The 15,439-nt window shown below is 29.5% G+C and overlaps 1 protein-coding gene across 10 annotated transcripts in view; it reads right to left on the bottom strand.

Annotated features, from left to right (window-relative positions):
- Positions 1-18: 18 nt before the first annotated feature.
- LOC130442363 (uncharacterized) overlaps positions 19-15,439 on the bottom strand; it is a 171,762-nt gene continuing 156,341 nt past the window's right edge. For 6 of the 10 annotated variants that reach the window (XM_056776410.1, XM_056776412.1, XM_056776406.1 and 3 more), the window contains 9 exons: positions 14,802-14,911; positions 14,370-14,528; positions 13,759-13,874; positions 11,687-11,898; positions 11,434-11,604; positions 10,887-11,200; positions 8,803-9,085; positions 7,559-7,757; positions 19-5,972 (listed from right to left, as the gene is read on the bottom strand). In XM_056776410.1, coding sequence (XP_056632388.1) covers positions 5,835-5,972; positions 7,559-7,757; positions 8,803-9,085; positions 10,887-11,200; positions 11,434-11,604; positions 11,687-11,898; positions 13,759-13,874; positions 14,370-14,528; positions 14,802-14,911 — 1,702 coding nt within the window. In that variant the 3' untranslated portion in view covers positions 19-5,834. The remainder of the gene's footprint in view (positions 5,973-7,558; positions 7,758-8,802; positions 9,086-10,886; positions 11,201-11,433; positions 11,605-11,686; positions 11,899-13,758; positions 13,875-14,369; positions 14,529-14,801; positions 14,912-15,439) is intronic. The other 4 variants (XM_056776415.1, XM_056776407.1, XM_056776414.1 and 1 more) reach the window with 1 other exon arrangement.

The raw sequence follows: 15,439 nt of genomic DNA, 5'->3' as shown, positions 1-15,439 counted from the left end.
TTCAATGAAATTCAGTTGTAACAATTTTTCTTTATTAGACATTAAAAAAAGAAATAAATACAATAATAGTAAGTGCTAAAAGTTAGCTAAACGTTAATCACTAAATGAGTTCGGGTTTAGGCTGCCAAAAAATTACAAAACCTGATAGTATTCAACTATTTTATTTCTTTTCAAATAAGAACATATTAAGAATAACTATTAATTAGTCGGTATTAACATTAGTAACTGTGAGATTCTGTTATTATACTAGTTATAGAATAAATACACAGGGCGTTCATAAAAATATCACAAACTAGGAAAACAATGACACACAATTCATATTTTCAACAAAAATATGAATCCATTGAAATATGATTAATTCAGGACAGTATTTAAGAAAAGATGACTAGAAAACAACTAAACTGGAACCATTTATTTTACTACAAAATAATTTGATGTGTAAGACTATGAATATATGAATATTAATAATCATAAGATAATTTTAAGGTGTGAAATTTTCTAAAATAATGTGTGGAAAGTGGCAGATGGAATGTAACCTACTTGATATTCTTAGTCGGCGAGCCGATAGGTTCCAGCGATTGGCGATAATTTCACACACTTCAAAGCCGGTTTAAACTAAATAATAGCAATATTTACATAGTAATCAATTCATATAGTTTTAAAAATTCACTGGAATGAATTGGGAAAAATTTATTTGGAAGGTGTTCAAGACTGTTCAATGCTGACGGTCAACTCATATTTTTCTAATTAGATAAGAGTGATGGATAACTAGTATAGATTAGAAATATACGAGATAAACCACATGGTATGAAATTTGTAGCTATAATAAATTAATTACACATCAAATTATCATATAAGATTACAACAATGTTATGAATTTAATGTTTTATCATATATTGTTTGGTCCTAACAAGCTCCAAAAATTTTCACGAAAACCCTGCATAGAAAATAAATAGAATCCAACTTCAAACATTATTTTCAGGTACAATACAATCCAAAAGAGACGCACCCGTCTCGAAAACATCGTTCCAAATGGGCAGTAACGTATTTATCAACATGCAATTTCTCATTATTTGCAATGACCATTTCATATTAGTTGATTTTTTTTAGTATAATCTTGAATTGAATATTACTCAACAATTGCAATATTTGACAATATTAATAAGATTCAACTATTACAAATGATCACTTTACATAACTACATAAAGGTAAAAAACAAACAAAAATACTGGATCTACACTATTCCCACACACAACTTGTCAATAAAACGCTCAATAGTCATTGAATAAAAAAAATACTTAGTTTTACTGTACGCCTCATCATTTTGGCTGGTTGATACAATATATGGATACTTACAAAGGCACTTACGTGTTTAAACCATAAATTTAACCTCAGTTTTCACCAGTTAATTTGAAGCTATTGAAAAAATAATTCGGTGCAATACGTGGCAGATAGTCCTATGGAGTGTAAGAATTGCTTTGAGATAACACAATTTAATAAAAGTTGAGTACCAAATGCACAACTCACATAAATTTGAAAAGATTTGTCTGAATATTCACTTAAAACGGTTTGAAGTTGAAAATATAGGGAAATGAATCTTTTAGAGAAAAATGGTTAGTAGAAACTTCATTTTGATGTAGTTTATTTTATAGCTGATAATACGTCATCAATATGTTAAATGAAATTGAACATATCATTTCTATTCATCTTTATTATTAAAAAAGATAAGAACTAATATCTGTAACAAGAAAAATCTGCTTTCGACGAACTTTCAAATAGTTTGTAGACACGTAATTTCTATTATCAAAGGCACTTGATTAAATTGAATGAAATCTAATCTATTAACAAGATTATTTGTGTATTTCATAGCAAAACCACTGTCTGATAACAGAGAAATAAAAAAATGGTGACAAACAATTAATATTGAGGCATTTCTATTTTTCATCATTTTTTCTTCCCTGATTACTAGTACTAAAGAAGATGCTTGTTAAAGGAAATGTGGTTTGTTTTCTACAAAGCATTGAAATATATCTTTTAAACTTATACTTCAGTTATAAGAGCGATTTTTATAAATCTATAGACAAAAACTGAGGTTAACCATACAAACCTTTAATAAATGCACATTTTCTATAATTCTACTCAACAAAAAACACATTAAGTACACATTTTCAATGAATAGAGAAATACCAGCAGAACTGATTGAATATATTATATACATTTCCATATTTTCCTCACAAAAAAATCATTGAAATAAATTACTCTTTTACACGATACTCTAATATGTAAATATAAACAGTGTGAAAACAACGAGAACAAAAAAAATAGTGATAAAATTTAGTGATGCTCTTGTATACATATAATATCAGCAATAACACGAAATGTTACAACTATACTTATAAAAAAATTTATTAAATTGAGGTAAGTAGCAGCCATTATTTACAGATATATGAGGAACTTTAAATAACCTGAAACTTGAAAAATCACCAATACCAAAATACGGAAGGGGCGCATTTATATACATAATAAAATTAAGATTAATATAAATATGGAATACAAATTAAATTAGTTTGCAGCTTTAATATAAATAAAAATTAGTTATTGAGAAAAATCCCAATATCAAATATGTGCTTGTTACTGCCATAAACTAATTTTAAATAGTTTAAATACTTCACTGAAAATTTCATCAATCAATTTTCTCAAATTAATTTATTCTTTTGAAACCATAAAAGCATGTTTTGATGCCTGCCAAAATTATAAGTTTGTTCCAACCATCTAGTCGGGACCGTACTTGGAACGGTTTTCGGAACCGTTTATAGAGATTTTCTGCGCAATCTCCGACTATGTACCGTTCTTGTAACAGTACTTGCTATTAACCAAGTATCGAAAAGACCGTCCCGGAAACAGTTCACTAACGATATCTAAGTCGGTTGGAACACAAATAAGAATCGTTTGTATAACGGTAACCGCCCGGTTGGAACACGTAATATCTATTGTGCAGAATCGTCACCATACAGAGGACGGTTATTTGATGGGTTGGAACCAACCTTATAATTGGTTTCAAAATATTCAAATTGAAATTTTAATTATTTCTTAAAACGCAACTGTCTAATTTCATAAAATGCTGTTAGTTAACACTAGGAGTGTTCACTGAATTTAGGAACAAAATTGAAGATCGGATTTATGAACAAATATCTACTAACCTACTAAGTAATGTTCTCAATTGACACGTGGGGTCCCCACACCATTTTACTCTTATGTATTTAAATGATCCCGCTAAAAATGGGACTTGCTACGCCCTCTACCTGTAGTTCAGATGTTAGACTACCTGTTACGTTACTTGTGAGGCGTCAGTCCTTCGCAGCCTTAGCTCAAAGCAGTGTCAAATTTGAGGTGAGGCCCATTGGACCCCAGTGTATCAACAACGTTATTTTTGAGTTGAAAATTAAAAAAGAAAATTGCATTTTTTGTTTTAACTTAAGTAGATGTTTATACTATGTTAGATTTTTTTAATTTTTATGTATCAAGTTAATTTGAATGATTTATAGATGGCGTATAAATTGCGATCACGAGCTCTTCGAGAGATACTCTTTACTGAGGAGGATAATGTGGAGCCAATCGGCCAAGCGTCTTTCGACGAGGAAGACCATGTCTCCGAAGATGACTATTCTTCTTTGGAAGCGGAGGAAGATGAAGATGAAAAATACATTTTTTCACTTTTTTAAATAGTTTGTTTTTTTCAGCATGTAAACATTATTATGCATTCGATCTCTAAATAACACATTGTAATATGTTAAAAAAATTCTCAAATAAAAATATTAAGAACTTGAGGAATAATAAACGTTCTTCGGCGTGGAGTCCAACAGACATGTGGCCATCGTGATTTTTTTTAAGTGTGTCAAGTAAGGGTTAATATGATCGACAACACTTAAGTTACTTGTAGTCAAAATATAAGAGGCAGCACTAGCTATAAAGACAATCAATAGATGAATGCTGCTGTTAACTAAGGTAACGACCCTATAGAATGAAAATAATGGGTCCATATGTATGGTTTATGCCGATATACAAGAACGGAGACGCAAGATACAGCAAAAATGATACAGGCATCTTCCATTACTAAGCACAGTTAGTAATAGGCTGAGAAGATTAGAACAAAAGACAAATATTGAAAAAAACTAGAAGAGAATTAAGAGTGACGCACCTTTGGTTCATAGAAAACTTTCAATAACATAGGAAAGAATGACATAATATGGAGGATTCTAGAAAACAGAGGAATGGATGAAACAACTAATTAGATTTAAAATACTGTATAATAATACAATAAATGCTATAAGAACAAGGTACGAAATGCCAAATACATAGTACAACGCGAGGTGTGATAGGGATATACTCGTATACTAAACCCACTGGAAGACAGGTAGATAGGTTTAAATATTTAGGATGAAAAATAACGGAAGGATCGTGAATAAAATGAGGGAGAAAACAAGGGCAAAAATATAAATAAAAACCTTTTTGACAAAGAAAGAGATACCGAAAGAAATAAAAACACAAACTTTTGAAAGAATAGTGACTTTCAAAGCACAAACATGGACCACAATATAAAGCGAACGAGCATGGAGATTAGAAATCTAAGGAAGATACAAGGTAAGACTTGATTAGAAATAATATATACAGGAAAAAATCTATGGAAAAAACCTATAAATATTAGAGTAGAAGCGCAGCAGTTTTGGCTTGTTACAAGAAAGGGTGAAGACAAAATGGTTAAAACTGTATAAGAAACAATAACAGCAAAAAGTAAGAAAAATGGAAGACCAAGAAAAACACGGAATGAGGAAGTTTTAGGATAGTGGCAGTTGAATGGAAGAGGTAAAGACAGAAAGTAATGGATAGAAAAGAATGAAGGATAGGTTGGAAAAGTGATACTACATTAAATCACAAGTATACAAAGTAATTAAATATCTATGGTTTGTAATCTGATAATTGAAACAATCTAGCATATTTTAAGTGTTTGTCTGAGCTTTCATTTATGTTTGCTAATCAGAGTGTGTCTCATAAATCTGTAATTGACTGTCTCAGAATGAAATATCTGAAATAATCATGAATTTCATCAAAGTAATATATAAGAAAATTCGTGAACACTCCCGGTATTTTCGTTTCAGAGTAAATTCAAATTTTTGCGACCCTCCTTTCGAGCTACTTTAATGAAAAAAACAAAAGTATAGCTGTTTACATACAGTGCGGATAAAAATCACACAACAATTTGTATATTAACGATAACTAGATTTAACAATTAAATTAGGTAATTCAAATAATAAAAAGTTTTTTCATATTTTCAGCTCCATTTTTTTACATTTCCATAATTAGTAGTTAACAAATATATTACCCAATAACATATAAGTCCATTTTTGCGACAAAACGATATTTGTTGCGATTAAAACATTCGGAATAAATAAATAAAACTCATACTAGGTCAGTTTTAGATTTTACAATATATGCCAACGGAAATTTTGTAGTTTGAATAAACTTATCTCGTAAGTTTTAAAAGATTGTCTACTTTTTCTATAGTAAAATCGTGATCCTTAAATATATTCATATTTACATATTGGAACAACGGTATATTATTTATATAGAAATAATCTTAAAAATGACCTAGTTATGTGATGAAGCGTATTTTCAATGGGTACATATATCCTAAAAAGAGAGCAGCCTTTTATGGATGGTTTTAATAGAGAGATAACAGCGGGCCGATGAATGAAAACTTTCGATTTCCTAATGACCCTGGGTCACCAATTTTTCGATTCGGGTCCTGTTAAAATTTAAAAATTGGTGAAGTTATTCTACCTACTTTTACATCTCTCTATAGCACACTCTACCGCTCTAGTGATGTTTTCAAATACGGGTACTTGCTTTCTATTTGCTAAATCTGTGATATACACTCTGGCTCTGTTGTAATCCTTGATGGCATTTTTCGTTAGCTGTGAAAAAATGCAATTCATTTAATATATAACAATTATAACATTTAAAAATCTAAAGGTGTTCTATGCTGTCATTTATATTGACATGTTCCCAATATTTTCTAATATTTCGCTATTTTATCATAGAATTTTGAGGGCTTCAATATATACGTACAAATACTCTTTTCTCGACAATTTCTTCCATATTTATACTCCTTCTTTAGTTTTTATAATCATCTACCTACATACAGTAATCCCTGCTATAACACTGTAAATTGGTTCTATGTCGCATATAAATTATCCATGTTTAATTGCTTGTCGGAAGAAATGGTTTCCAATTCCTTTAAACGATTGAAATTTTTTTGGGATTTTGCTTTTATTGAACAACTATGTATAAGAATATTATTTTGATTGCATTCTTTAAACATTTTTTTGTTTTCGGTATTAACGAATCTTTCACACGTGTGGATTTACTTACGATCTAGAAATTCTAGACATTACAAGAGTCCTAATTTTAATTTCATTTTGTAAAATTGTTCATATTGTTGACTAATTTAGCTTCAGATCCTTTGCAATCACTGTTGATTTTTTACCACTATTTAGAGAAAAACATTTCTTTTTTAACTTGGGTTTTGTTCCCTTCTCACTTGTCATGGCTTAAAACTAAATATTTTATTTAAAATAAAATTTTGACACCTTTCAATACACAAACTTCGTAAAATGATTTTATATCAATACAATTTACACAAGTGCAAAACTAATTATGAACTGTACAAATCATTATAAATTTCACAGTATGTACAAGATTATAATGTTGGACATCCCCACATTATATGGGTGTTATAGGGGGGGGATCGAAATATGAAAATATGTAATGAGAGTACTGTGTTATAAGGGGATTACTGTATTTAAATTTAAAGTCATTTATTTGTGTAATACAAATGTTTATTTATTGGTAGTTCGATTGGTTATTACTTTTATGATGGAACATTAAGATTTTCTCTAAAATACCTCACAGAATAAAACATATTCAATGTGGTACGAAAATAGAACATCTCCAAATTTTTCGGGACAGTTATAGAATATCTTGAAACCCAGAAATTTGTCAAAATGGTGCAATTATATGGACAACTTATTGCATCTTTAAATTTCTTGTACCATAAACTAACGGAGATGATATAAAGGATGAAATAAGATAGACATGTAAGAACGCTTTAAGAAGGTTCGAACCTTGTATTAATGTATATAGTTTCAATTTCTTTTACTTCTTTTGCCTATATTATATTTTTAAAATAAAATACTTTGTTATTGCTCCTATTATAATTAATGCACAATAGAATTATGAGAAGTGTGATATTATTGAATTTCTTTTTAAAAAATACATAAAATTAATAAAAAACTATGTATGTTTCTTTGACAAGCTATTGTGTCTTAAAAGAATGTGACTTAGTTTAATTGGTTTCATATTTTTTTAATAAAATCTTAGTCTCCCTTCAAAGTGTTCTAGACTCAAGCAACTTCAGATAACGATATCTATCAAAAAAATTTTCAACTTTCTTATAAATGTTTTCCCAGTAATCCCATATAGCAATATTATTAGAACTTACCTTTTCATTGCCTATCATGCACTCATCAGGAAGATTTTGTACGCATAGGACCATATCTTTATTAAGGCCCATATAGAAAGCTGCCAAAATTATACTGGTCATTGATCGCGTGTCATTTGTGATTACAAGTAATAACACTTTACTTTTGTCCAAAGCTCCTTTCCACTCCAGTACGTCTGAAGAATTGCTTCGGACAAATCTACAAAAATTAAAGAAATATTGGATTTTATATTTTAATAACAATTCTAAAATCATTCAAAATTTGTTCCAGGAAATCTTATTTACTTAAAAATCAAATATATATATTTTTGTTTATGTTCTGTTCTAAATTTCACTAAAAACAAAAATTATGTAATTTTAAAGTTAAATAATTAGAAAATAACTTCATATGATTACAGTGCTTCGCAAAATTAACGCTTAACATTACATTATAATTTCTCTAATCCCTATCTATGTCCCAAAAATTAGGTTTATACTGAAATAGTTTAAGTATAATTTTAAGGGTTGCTAAATTTATAAATCATATTACAAATAATCAAACATTGTACAAAATTGGAATTTATATTTTAAAAACTTGTCAATACTGTGTATTGTCACCCCTTACCAATATGTAAAAAAAGGTTCCTAATTACATCTAGATAAGGCTGATGCCACATTTCTGCCAGATTTAATGGAACCTCATTGTGGTTCCCAGGTGAAAACAGTACGGGTCTAATCTTATGATCCATATCATCACACAAGTGTTCAATGCGGTTAAGATCGGGATTTCTTGTGGACTAAGTTGCAATTTCTACTGAATGGAGGCAATTTTGTGATACTCTAGCCACAAAGGATGCATTGGTGCTAAAGCATCTATATGTATTGAGCAACTGGTCTGTGTGGTTTTCCAGATTAATGCAACCTCAGACCATTGTGATTGTTCTGACACCAAAACTTCACTGATTATTAAATAAAATTTCCTCCAATAACATTTCCCCAAGGTCTCCACAGTCGGGTAAACTGAAGATGTTGCTTATATAAACTGTGGTAACATTTTATCTGTTTAAAAATATTTTGAGGTCAATTTAATTTGTGTTAATTTTGCTATGAGGTATGTTCCAGTATATTATATATTCTGATATATATATTTTACTAATATGAATTTTGTAAATCTTGAAGATGTAACTTTGTAGAAAAAATATTTTTTGTATTTTTTATGATTAAAATTTTTAAAAAGAAATTTCACAAACTTGTATAATACTAACTTGTCATCATCACAGCCTTTTTCCAATCGACATTCATCACTCTCCCTCAATACAGGATTGTAATATATCAGCCCATGCTTTTTAATTAAAGGTATAGCTATCTCACTCCTCCATTTGTAATTGGACGACATAGATCCTCCTAGAAAAATGTCGCTGTTTGGTATTGAGTCAACGTCTACTTCAGGTAGTGGAGTTTCTATTAGACAATTGACATATGTGTTGTTTAGACTACAGGTGTTGTTGTTTGTTGTACATTGCCGTTGAAACGGTTGGGCTGCCCATACTAAAGAAAATTTATAGAACATAAGATGGATACAATTCATTTTTAAAAGTTGTTAATTTTATATGTAGAAAGATGTAACTCATCTGTTAGGAGATATAATAAAGACCATGCAATAATGATGATTCTATAATGAAACTGCAAGATTTGAAAGATTTTTTATCTTTTCTTTAAACCTTGTCAAATAAGTGAATTATCTATAACACAATTCATTCCATACACATTCTTGAATAGAACCATTCGATTTGTAAAACCATTTAGATTTTTATTTTCAGTGATGAGAGAGTAAAAGCCAATGGCCGATTTACTGCTGTGATCTGACAAGAGCTCATATATTCAGTGTGGTTTGGCAATTGCCATTGGAGCAAGGTATGAGGACTAGAGGAAGAGTACAACTGATTTTTGAAAAAGATAAGTATTTATTTTTAGGAACTGAGATTTGGCGTTATTGATTGTGATGTATTATGAAATAAGTTTACAATATACACATTACCACAGATTAAATGAATTTAGCTGATAACGCCCACAAATCCTATTAACTATATTCGGAGGAACAAACCGAAGAAGAAAACTTAAGAAGCATAATCAGGAAAAAGAAAAGAACAGGGACCAAAAGAAAGGAAAGTAATGATAAAACTAAAGGATTACAAATACAAAAAAATGAAGCACAAAAATCCTCAGATATTCTGCTTACAGAGGCAAAGAAAGACGATCTAAATCCTAATTGGTAAGAGTCCTATTTAAAAAAAAACCAAAGAAGACAATAAAAAATTGAACTGAATAGTTGAGTTGCGAAAGTGTCTTCTCACACTATAAACAACTAAAATTAAATTGAATGAAACATTGATTTATCACTGGGATGCAAAATAAAATGTATTTTTTTTCTATGTAAGAATACTCGAATTTTTTCTCAACTCAACAAAAAATCCCAGTCTTATCTTTAATATATGTACATATAAATCTGAATGATTTTAGACCAATAGTAAAATTCAGAGATACGAGAAATACTTTTGGATATGCTTTAATATGTCATTATCATCACAAAATATGTTTGTATAAAATATTATTGTCAACCTTAAATGTAGGATACGAATCAGGTTTATGTGAAACATTTTCTAACATAGAAGAATACCAAGCATCTGGGTTAAAGTACATAGGTCAATAATGGAAAGTTCGGAGAAAGAACGGGATGAAGAAGGATGGGACATGAATCTGTGGTACAGGCTCTCGTTCGCAAGATCATATGACATGAAGTAGTAATTCTTGCTGGGAACGAGAGGGATGGCAAAGAATAACTACCCGCTACCATAAAGGATAGAATCACCACAAATTTACTTTGATTTAGAGTGTAGATAGGTTAGGTTAATGGTGTTCTCCACTTTTCAGCCGAGATCCACTCGGAGGCCTTAGGCCCATTAGAGTGTAGATAGGTAAAGGAAGAATTCAAATACATTCCAAGTTTTTATTGAATGTCTCCAATGAAGTAGGTGGTAGATAACAAATTAATTTCCTCAAAAACTCGAATGTTAGAATGAATAAATCCTAAGTGACAAGTGTGCCACAATATGTGACCAAAGAATATTCAAAATGTTTGAAGAAAAAGTAACAAGCCAAATGGCATGTTACACAATGGTTTGATAAATTCTAACTTAAAATGATTATATGTATGATTAATTTATGTGTAGTATTTAAAAATTGCAATGATACAAGCTATAACCAAAATATAAAAAAAATGAACACTTTTGAAAACTGAAATAAAAAAAAATTAAAGATGAATGAAACATCTAATGTTAGGCATATATACCTAAGGTGTTATTAAAAACAGATTTAATAAAAACCCTAGTCTTCAAAAGTGCGCACTTCCAAAAGATCGTTGTATAATAGACTCTACCATCTGCAGTGCACATTTCGCAGTTGTCGGGAGTCGAAAATTCCGCCATCAAAGCACAGAACTTCTCAAAGCTAATGGTCGAATTGGTTCGGCAACCGTTTTGCGTATTGAAATAGTTGCAAAGTTGTGTGATTTCCAAAGAACGTTTAGTCAGTTTTTCAAAAGCTTCCAGTACATTAACAAGCTTCATCTCACCTCCATAGGAGTCATATACTTCCCTCAGTTTCCTAAAAAGAAATAAAAATAGTTGTGACATTCAAAATATAAAAATAATGTACTTTAAAAAGTAATTGGAATTGAACACTTGAACCCATTGTTAAATTGTAGTTCACTTCAAGACTGAATGTATAAAAATTTAATGGACTGAAGAGATCATCACAACTGAGACACTGGGTGGTTGATTCTCTATGCTACAGTCACCATATAAAGATTAAAATAAATACAGAAAAAATTCATTTACCTAAGTTTGCATGTTATTTGTTCCTCTGCACTAGTTCCATTCGTAGAGGAGTTTCTTAAAATATTTGCAGTACATTGCAGAGCAGTAGAAAGATTTGAATGAACTTTAACACCTTTACTTTTTACTAAATCTAATAAAATTTTTTGGGCATTCACTAAATCCCTAAATTCCCTGGAAACAAAATAAGAATATTAATCATTAGGATAAGTGAATATATTTTAAAATGTGCTTTTATAGACATTTATTCATTTACCTATCAGTAATGACTTCCCCCATAATTGTTTGGGCCCTTTCATAAGGTTGTGCAACCACTACAACACATCTGCCAGATGCTACGAGATAAGCAACTTCTATCATACCAACTGTACTCCTAGTTTGACTGTCTATCACAAAAAGTAACACTGAAGCTGCCTGTTTTGCATCATATTCTTGTGCTACTAACTCTGGAGCCCACATTGATACTTGCTGTAAGAAAAGTTTACATTAAGTATACAGAGATAATCTAAAAATGATCTTAAATATATAGCATTTATGTATATAGTATCACAGATGTTTAAACTGGATACTCTGGTACACTAAGTTTATATTCTGCCACCAATACTAAAATAGCTATAGTAGAAAGAATACTCTACATCTCAGTTGAAGAATACATTATCCCATTAATGACCAAAACTTGTTTTGAAAATGTCTTTTAATTGATATTGTTTCAAAATAGTTTTGAAAAAATAAATAATCATCAATAGAGTTACAGCCAAGCAACTAAAGCTTCAGATTACTAGAGGAGTAATTTCTACCAAGCAATTTAGGATTTAAAATAGGATATAAAATAGGTGCTTCACGCATGCCTTTCAGGCCCATAGCATGGAAGAGATTCCCTTCCACTCTTTCCTATTTTTTGTTTTTGTGTTCCAGTCCTGAATGCCTCTCTCTCTTAGTTCTTCCATCTCTACTCCACTCTTTTCTTTTGGATTCTATTATTTTGCTTAGTTCTACTTTTCTAAATATATTTCTCATTTCATTATTTGTTTTTCTCATCCATAATTCTCCCTTCTTTTTACCTCCTAGTATCCTTCTGAGTAATTTTCTTTCCCATATATCTAACTTAAATTAGAATACTGACATTAAATAGTTTGGATTTATTTTTATCAATCTAAAAAGTTATTACAAAATTATTAATCTGCTCTCTGAATTAAAAAAGTTTTTTACTAATATATATGTTTGTCTAAAGGTAAAATGATCCAAACATTCCAGGTATAGTGAAAGACTGTATTTCTTACACGAGTAAATTGTTAGATTTTCACATGATACATACACACATATTATATTTAAATTGCCTTCGCACAATTAAATGAACTAACAGATCCAAACCAAGCTCATTTCTGTATACAGGTGTGGTTAAAGACCATAATTTTGTAGAATATACAGAACATATTAGCTCATGAATTGCATAAGGTTTATGTTAGAACCTAAATGCATTCACAATACCCATACAAGCATTTATGGCCCAGAAAAAATAAAGCCACCACTTTTTTGGTCTTTATTCCAATCCTATATGTGGATATGGGTTGATCGATCTAATTTATTCCTCCTATTTGAACTAGAATCATTTGAATCGAGATTCGCGAATTTTGGAGCCTTAATCAAAATTGTAACGACATTATTACCATTTTATCAGACCATATTCAATTTCAAATTGGAAATTTTTTAACATTTACCCCATATTTATCAAGAAAATGAGAGTTTATGCTATACTCTAATATCCTACAAAGGTAGTTTTTTATAATTTACATTATTTCCAAGTAATGTCTCTATTCCCACAGGACTTTTTTGTTAAATTATAATCTCAATATAAATTTTTTTCACATAAAAATTGAATTCGGGCCATAAATAATAAAGATATAGCTAAAATACAAATAAGTTTTCTCTGAAAAAAGCAACTGCTTCAGTTGCATCTGAATTAGAACATAATTTTTTCTTAATTCCATTTTTTGACCATAGTTAAAGAAAGGATTCACGAATATGAAAATTATAACTCTGCTGGAAAGGATATATCTAAATATGAAGTCAAACAGGTAACTGACAAAAAAAGAGTTACCCAAAACAACTCCCTTTCACTATGATATTGTAAACTATTGTTCTCCAAAATTTTTTATTCCTAGAAAATTATGTCATTCAACTTTAGTTGCAGTTGGTCACTAATGTGTTAATATATTGGTTGGATTTTTCTAAAAGGTTGTTCATGTGTAATTAATACATCGTATTAAGTAATTTAAAGTATATGAAACATACAATTTGAAGTAATTGAGAATTGTGAATAATACTTACTGGATTGTAAAAAGTAATACCCTGTTTTTCAAGTTCTGGTATAGCTGTATCAACCCTCCATGTAGTTGGATTACAGGAACCTCCCAAAAAGACATCACATTTACTATTCTGACATTCTATGGAAATAAAAAATCATAATTAGTCAAAATGCAATATTTCAATTGAATATGTACAAATTTATATTATTCTTTCTGTATAAAACAACTGAAGAAATTTTAAATTGTGTATCTACTATTTAAGATAAGATTATAATTATTTATCATTTTACTATCAATTTTTTATCAGTTTATAAATGAATTAATTTAAATCAATTGCATATTATATATTTCAAGTAGTTTAGATACTTATTTTGCTTCCATCAACACTAAAATATAACTTTCTAAGAGATAATATTAATACATATTAAAATAGTTAATGAATTTTTATAGAAAATCGTTGAAATTGGTTTGGTATCATACATTTTAACGATATTTATAATATATAATTAGATTTTAAAAAAGCTGTCAAGTGTGAATATATGACTTTTAAAATGAAATACTGAATTGAAATCATTATTAAAAATTACTCTTGTTTTAATCTAGAAAGATATTAATTGGACTGTAAATACTTACTTATTGTATTATTAATTTTAGGAGGTGTAGGTCTTCTCTGTTGTTTGGGATGTTGATTTTGCATTTCCTTAACGAAAACGCAAAATTCCCCAAAGGTGATGTAGTCTGTAGCACCATTTCTCCTACTGCACTGTCTTGCACACTGGAGCATTTTTGACACTGAAATTATGGGAAAATCTGAGCAAAAACATCACTAACGTGAAAACAGACATAATTTCTCTAACCTAGATTTGATTTTGGACAAATCATTTTTCTAGGTTAATTTTTCGATTATCCACAACACCAATCACATCATACTTCCAGCTGCGATACCTACTGAATAGGTAAGCCCATGTGAGTGTGATAAGACAGGTTCGTAATAAAATATATTTCATTTCCAAACTATCGGATTTATTGAATTTTGTGTTCAAATTACGTAAAATTCATATTTACCTTGTGATTTGGACGGAAACAGTTTCATATCATTAAATAAGGCCTGTACAGATTCTTCCGGAATGTGTAGAGTATCGCCTAATCGAACGCAGATGGCATTGTACACCTCTCTGAAAATAAAATAAAAAAATATTTTATTCAATATGTTCTAGTGTTGATAATAACATGTTTTTAGAATGACTAATACATATTTTTTGAAATATTTGCTGGTTTCAAGTAAAAATAATAAACCAATCAATCTTAATGTTTCAAATTAAGCGAAATTTTGCGATGTTATTTAACTAATAGAGAGAGAAATACGCCAATCACTTTTACATAAAAGGTCAAGTTCCAATACAAAATATAATCTTTTATACTAATACTTTGATTATTCGTTTACATAATCCTTAATTTTTAAAACTAAAATAATTGAATATATCCCTAGGAGAAATATACAAATCCAAACGTATACATGAACTTATTGTTTATGATGAAGTTGAAATTGTTTTCTCTGTTTGTTTTACGTCCTTTAAATTATAAATATATATTTCATAATTATTTTCTTCTGAAATTTGATAACCTGTTATATCATTATCAGAAGTTCAAGAAATTTGACTATGGTGTGACGGTTTAGATGATTTTCTTATAAATGATTTGGC

The sequence above is a fragment of the Diorhabda sublineata genome, chromosome 4, assembly GCF_026230105.1.
Source record: "Diorhabda sublineata isolate icDioSubl1.1 chromosome 4, icDioSubl1.1, whole genome shotgun sequence".
Lineage (NCBI taxonomy): Eukaryota > Metazoa > Arthropoda > Insecta > Coleoptera > Chrysomelidae > Diorhabda > Diorhabda sublineata.
The sequence above is the reverse complement of the archived record's forward strand: the minus strand, read 5'-3'. Positions and strand labels throughout refer to the sequence as shown.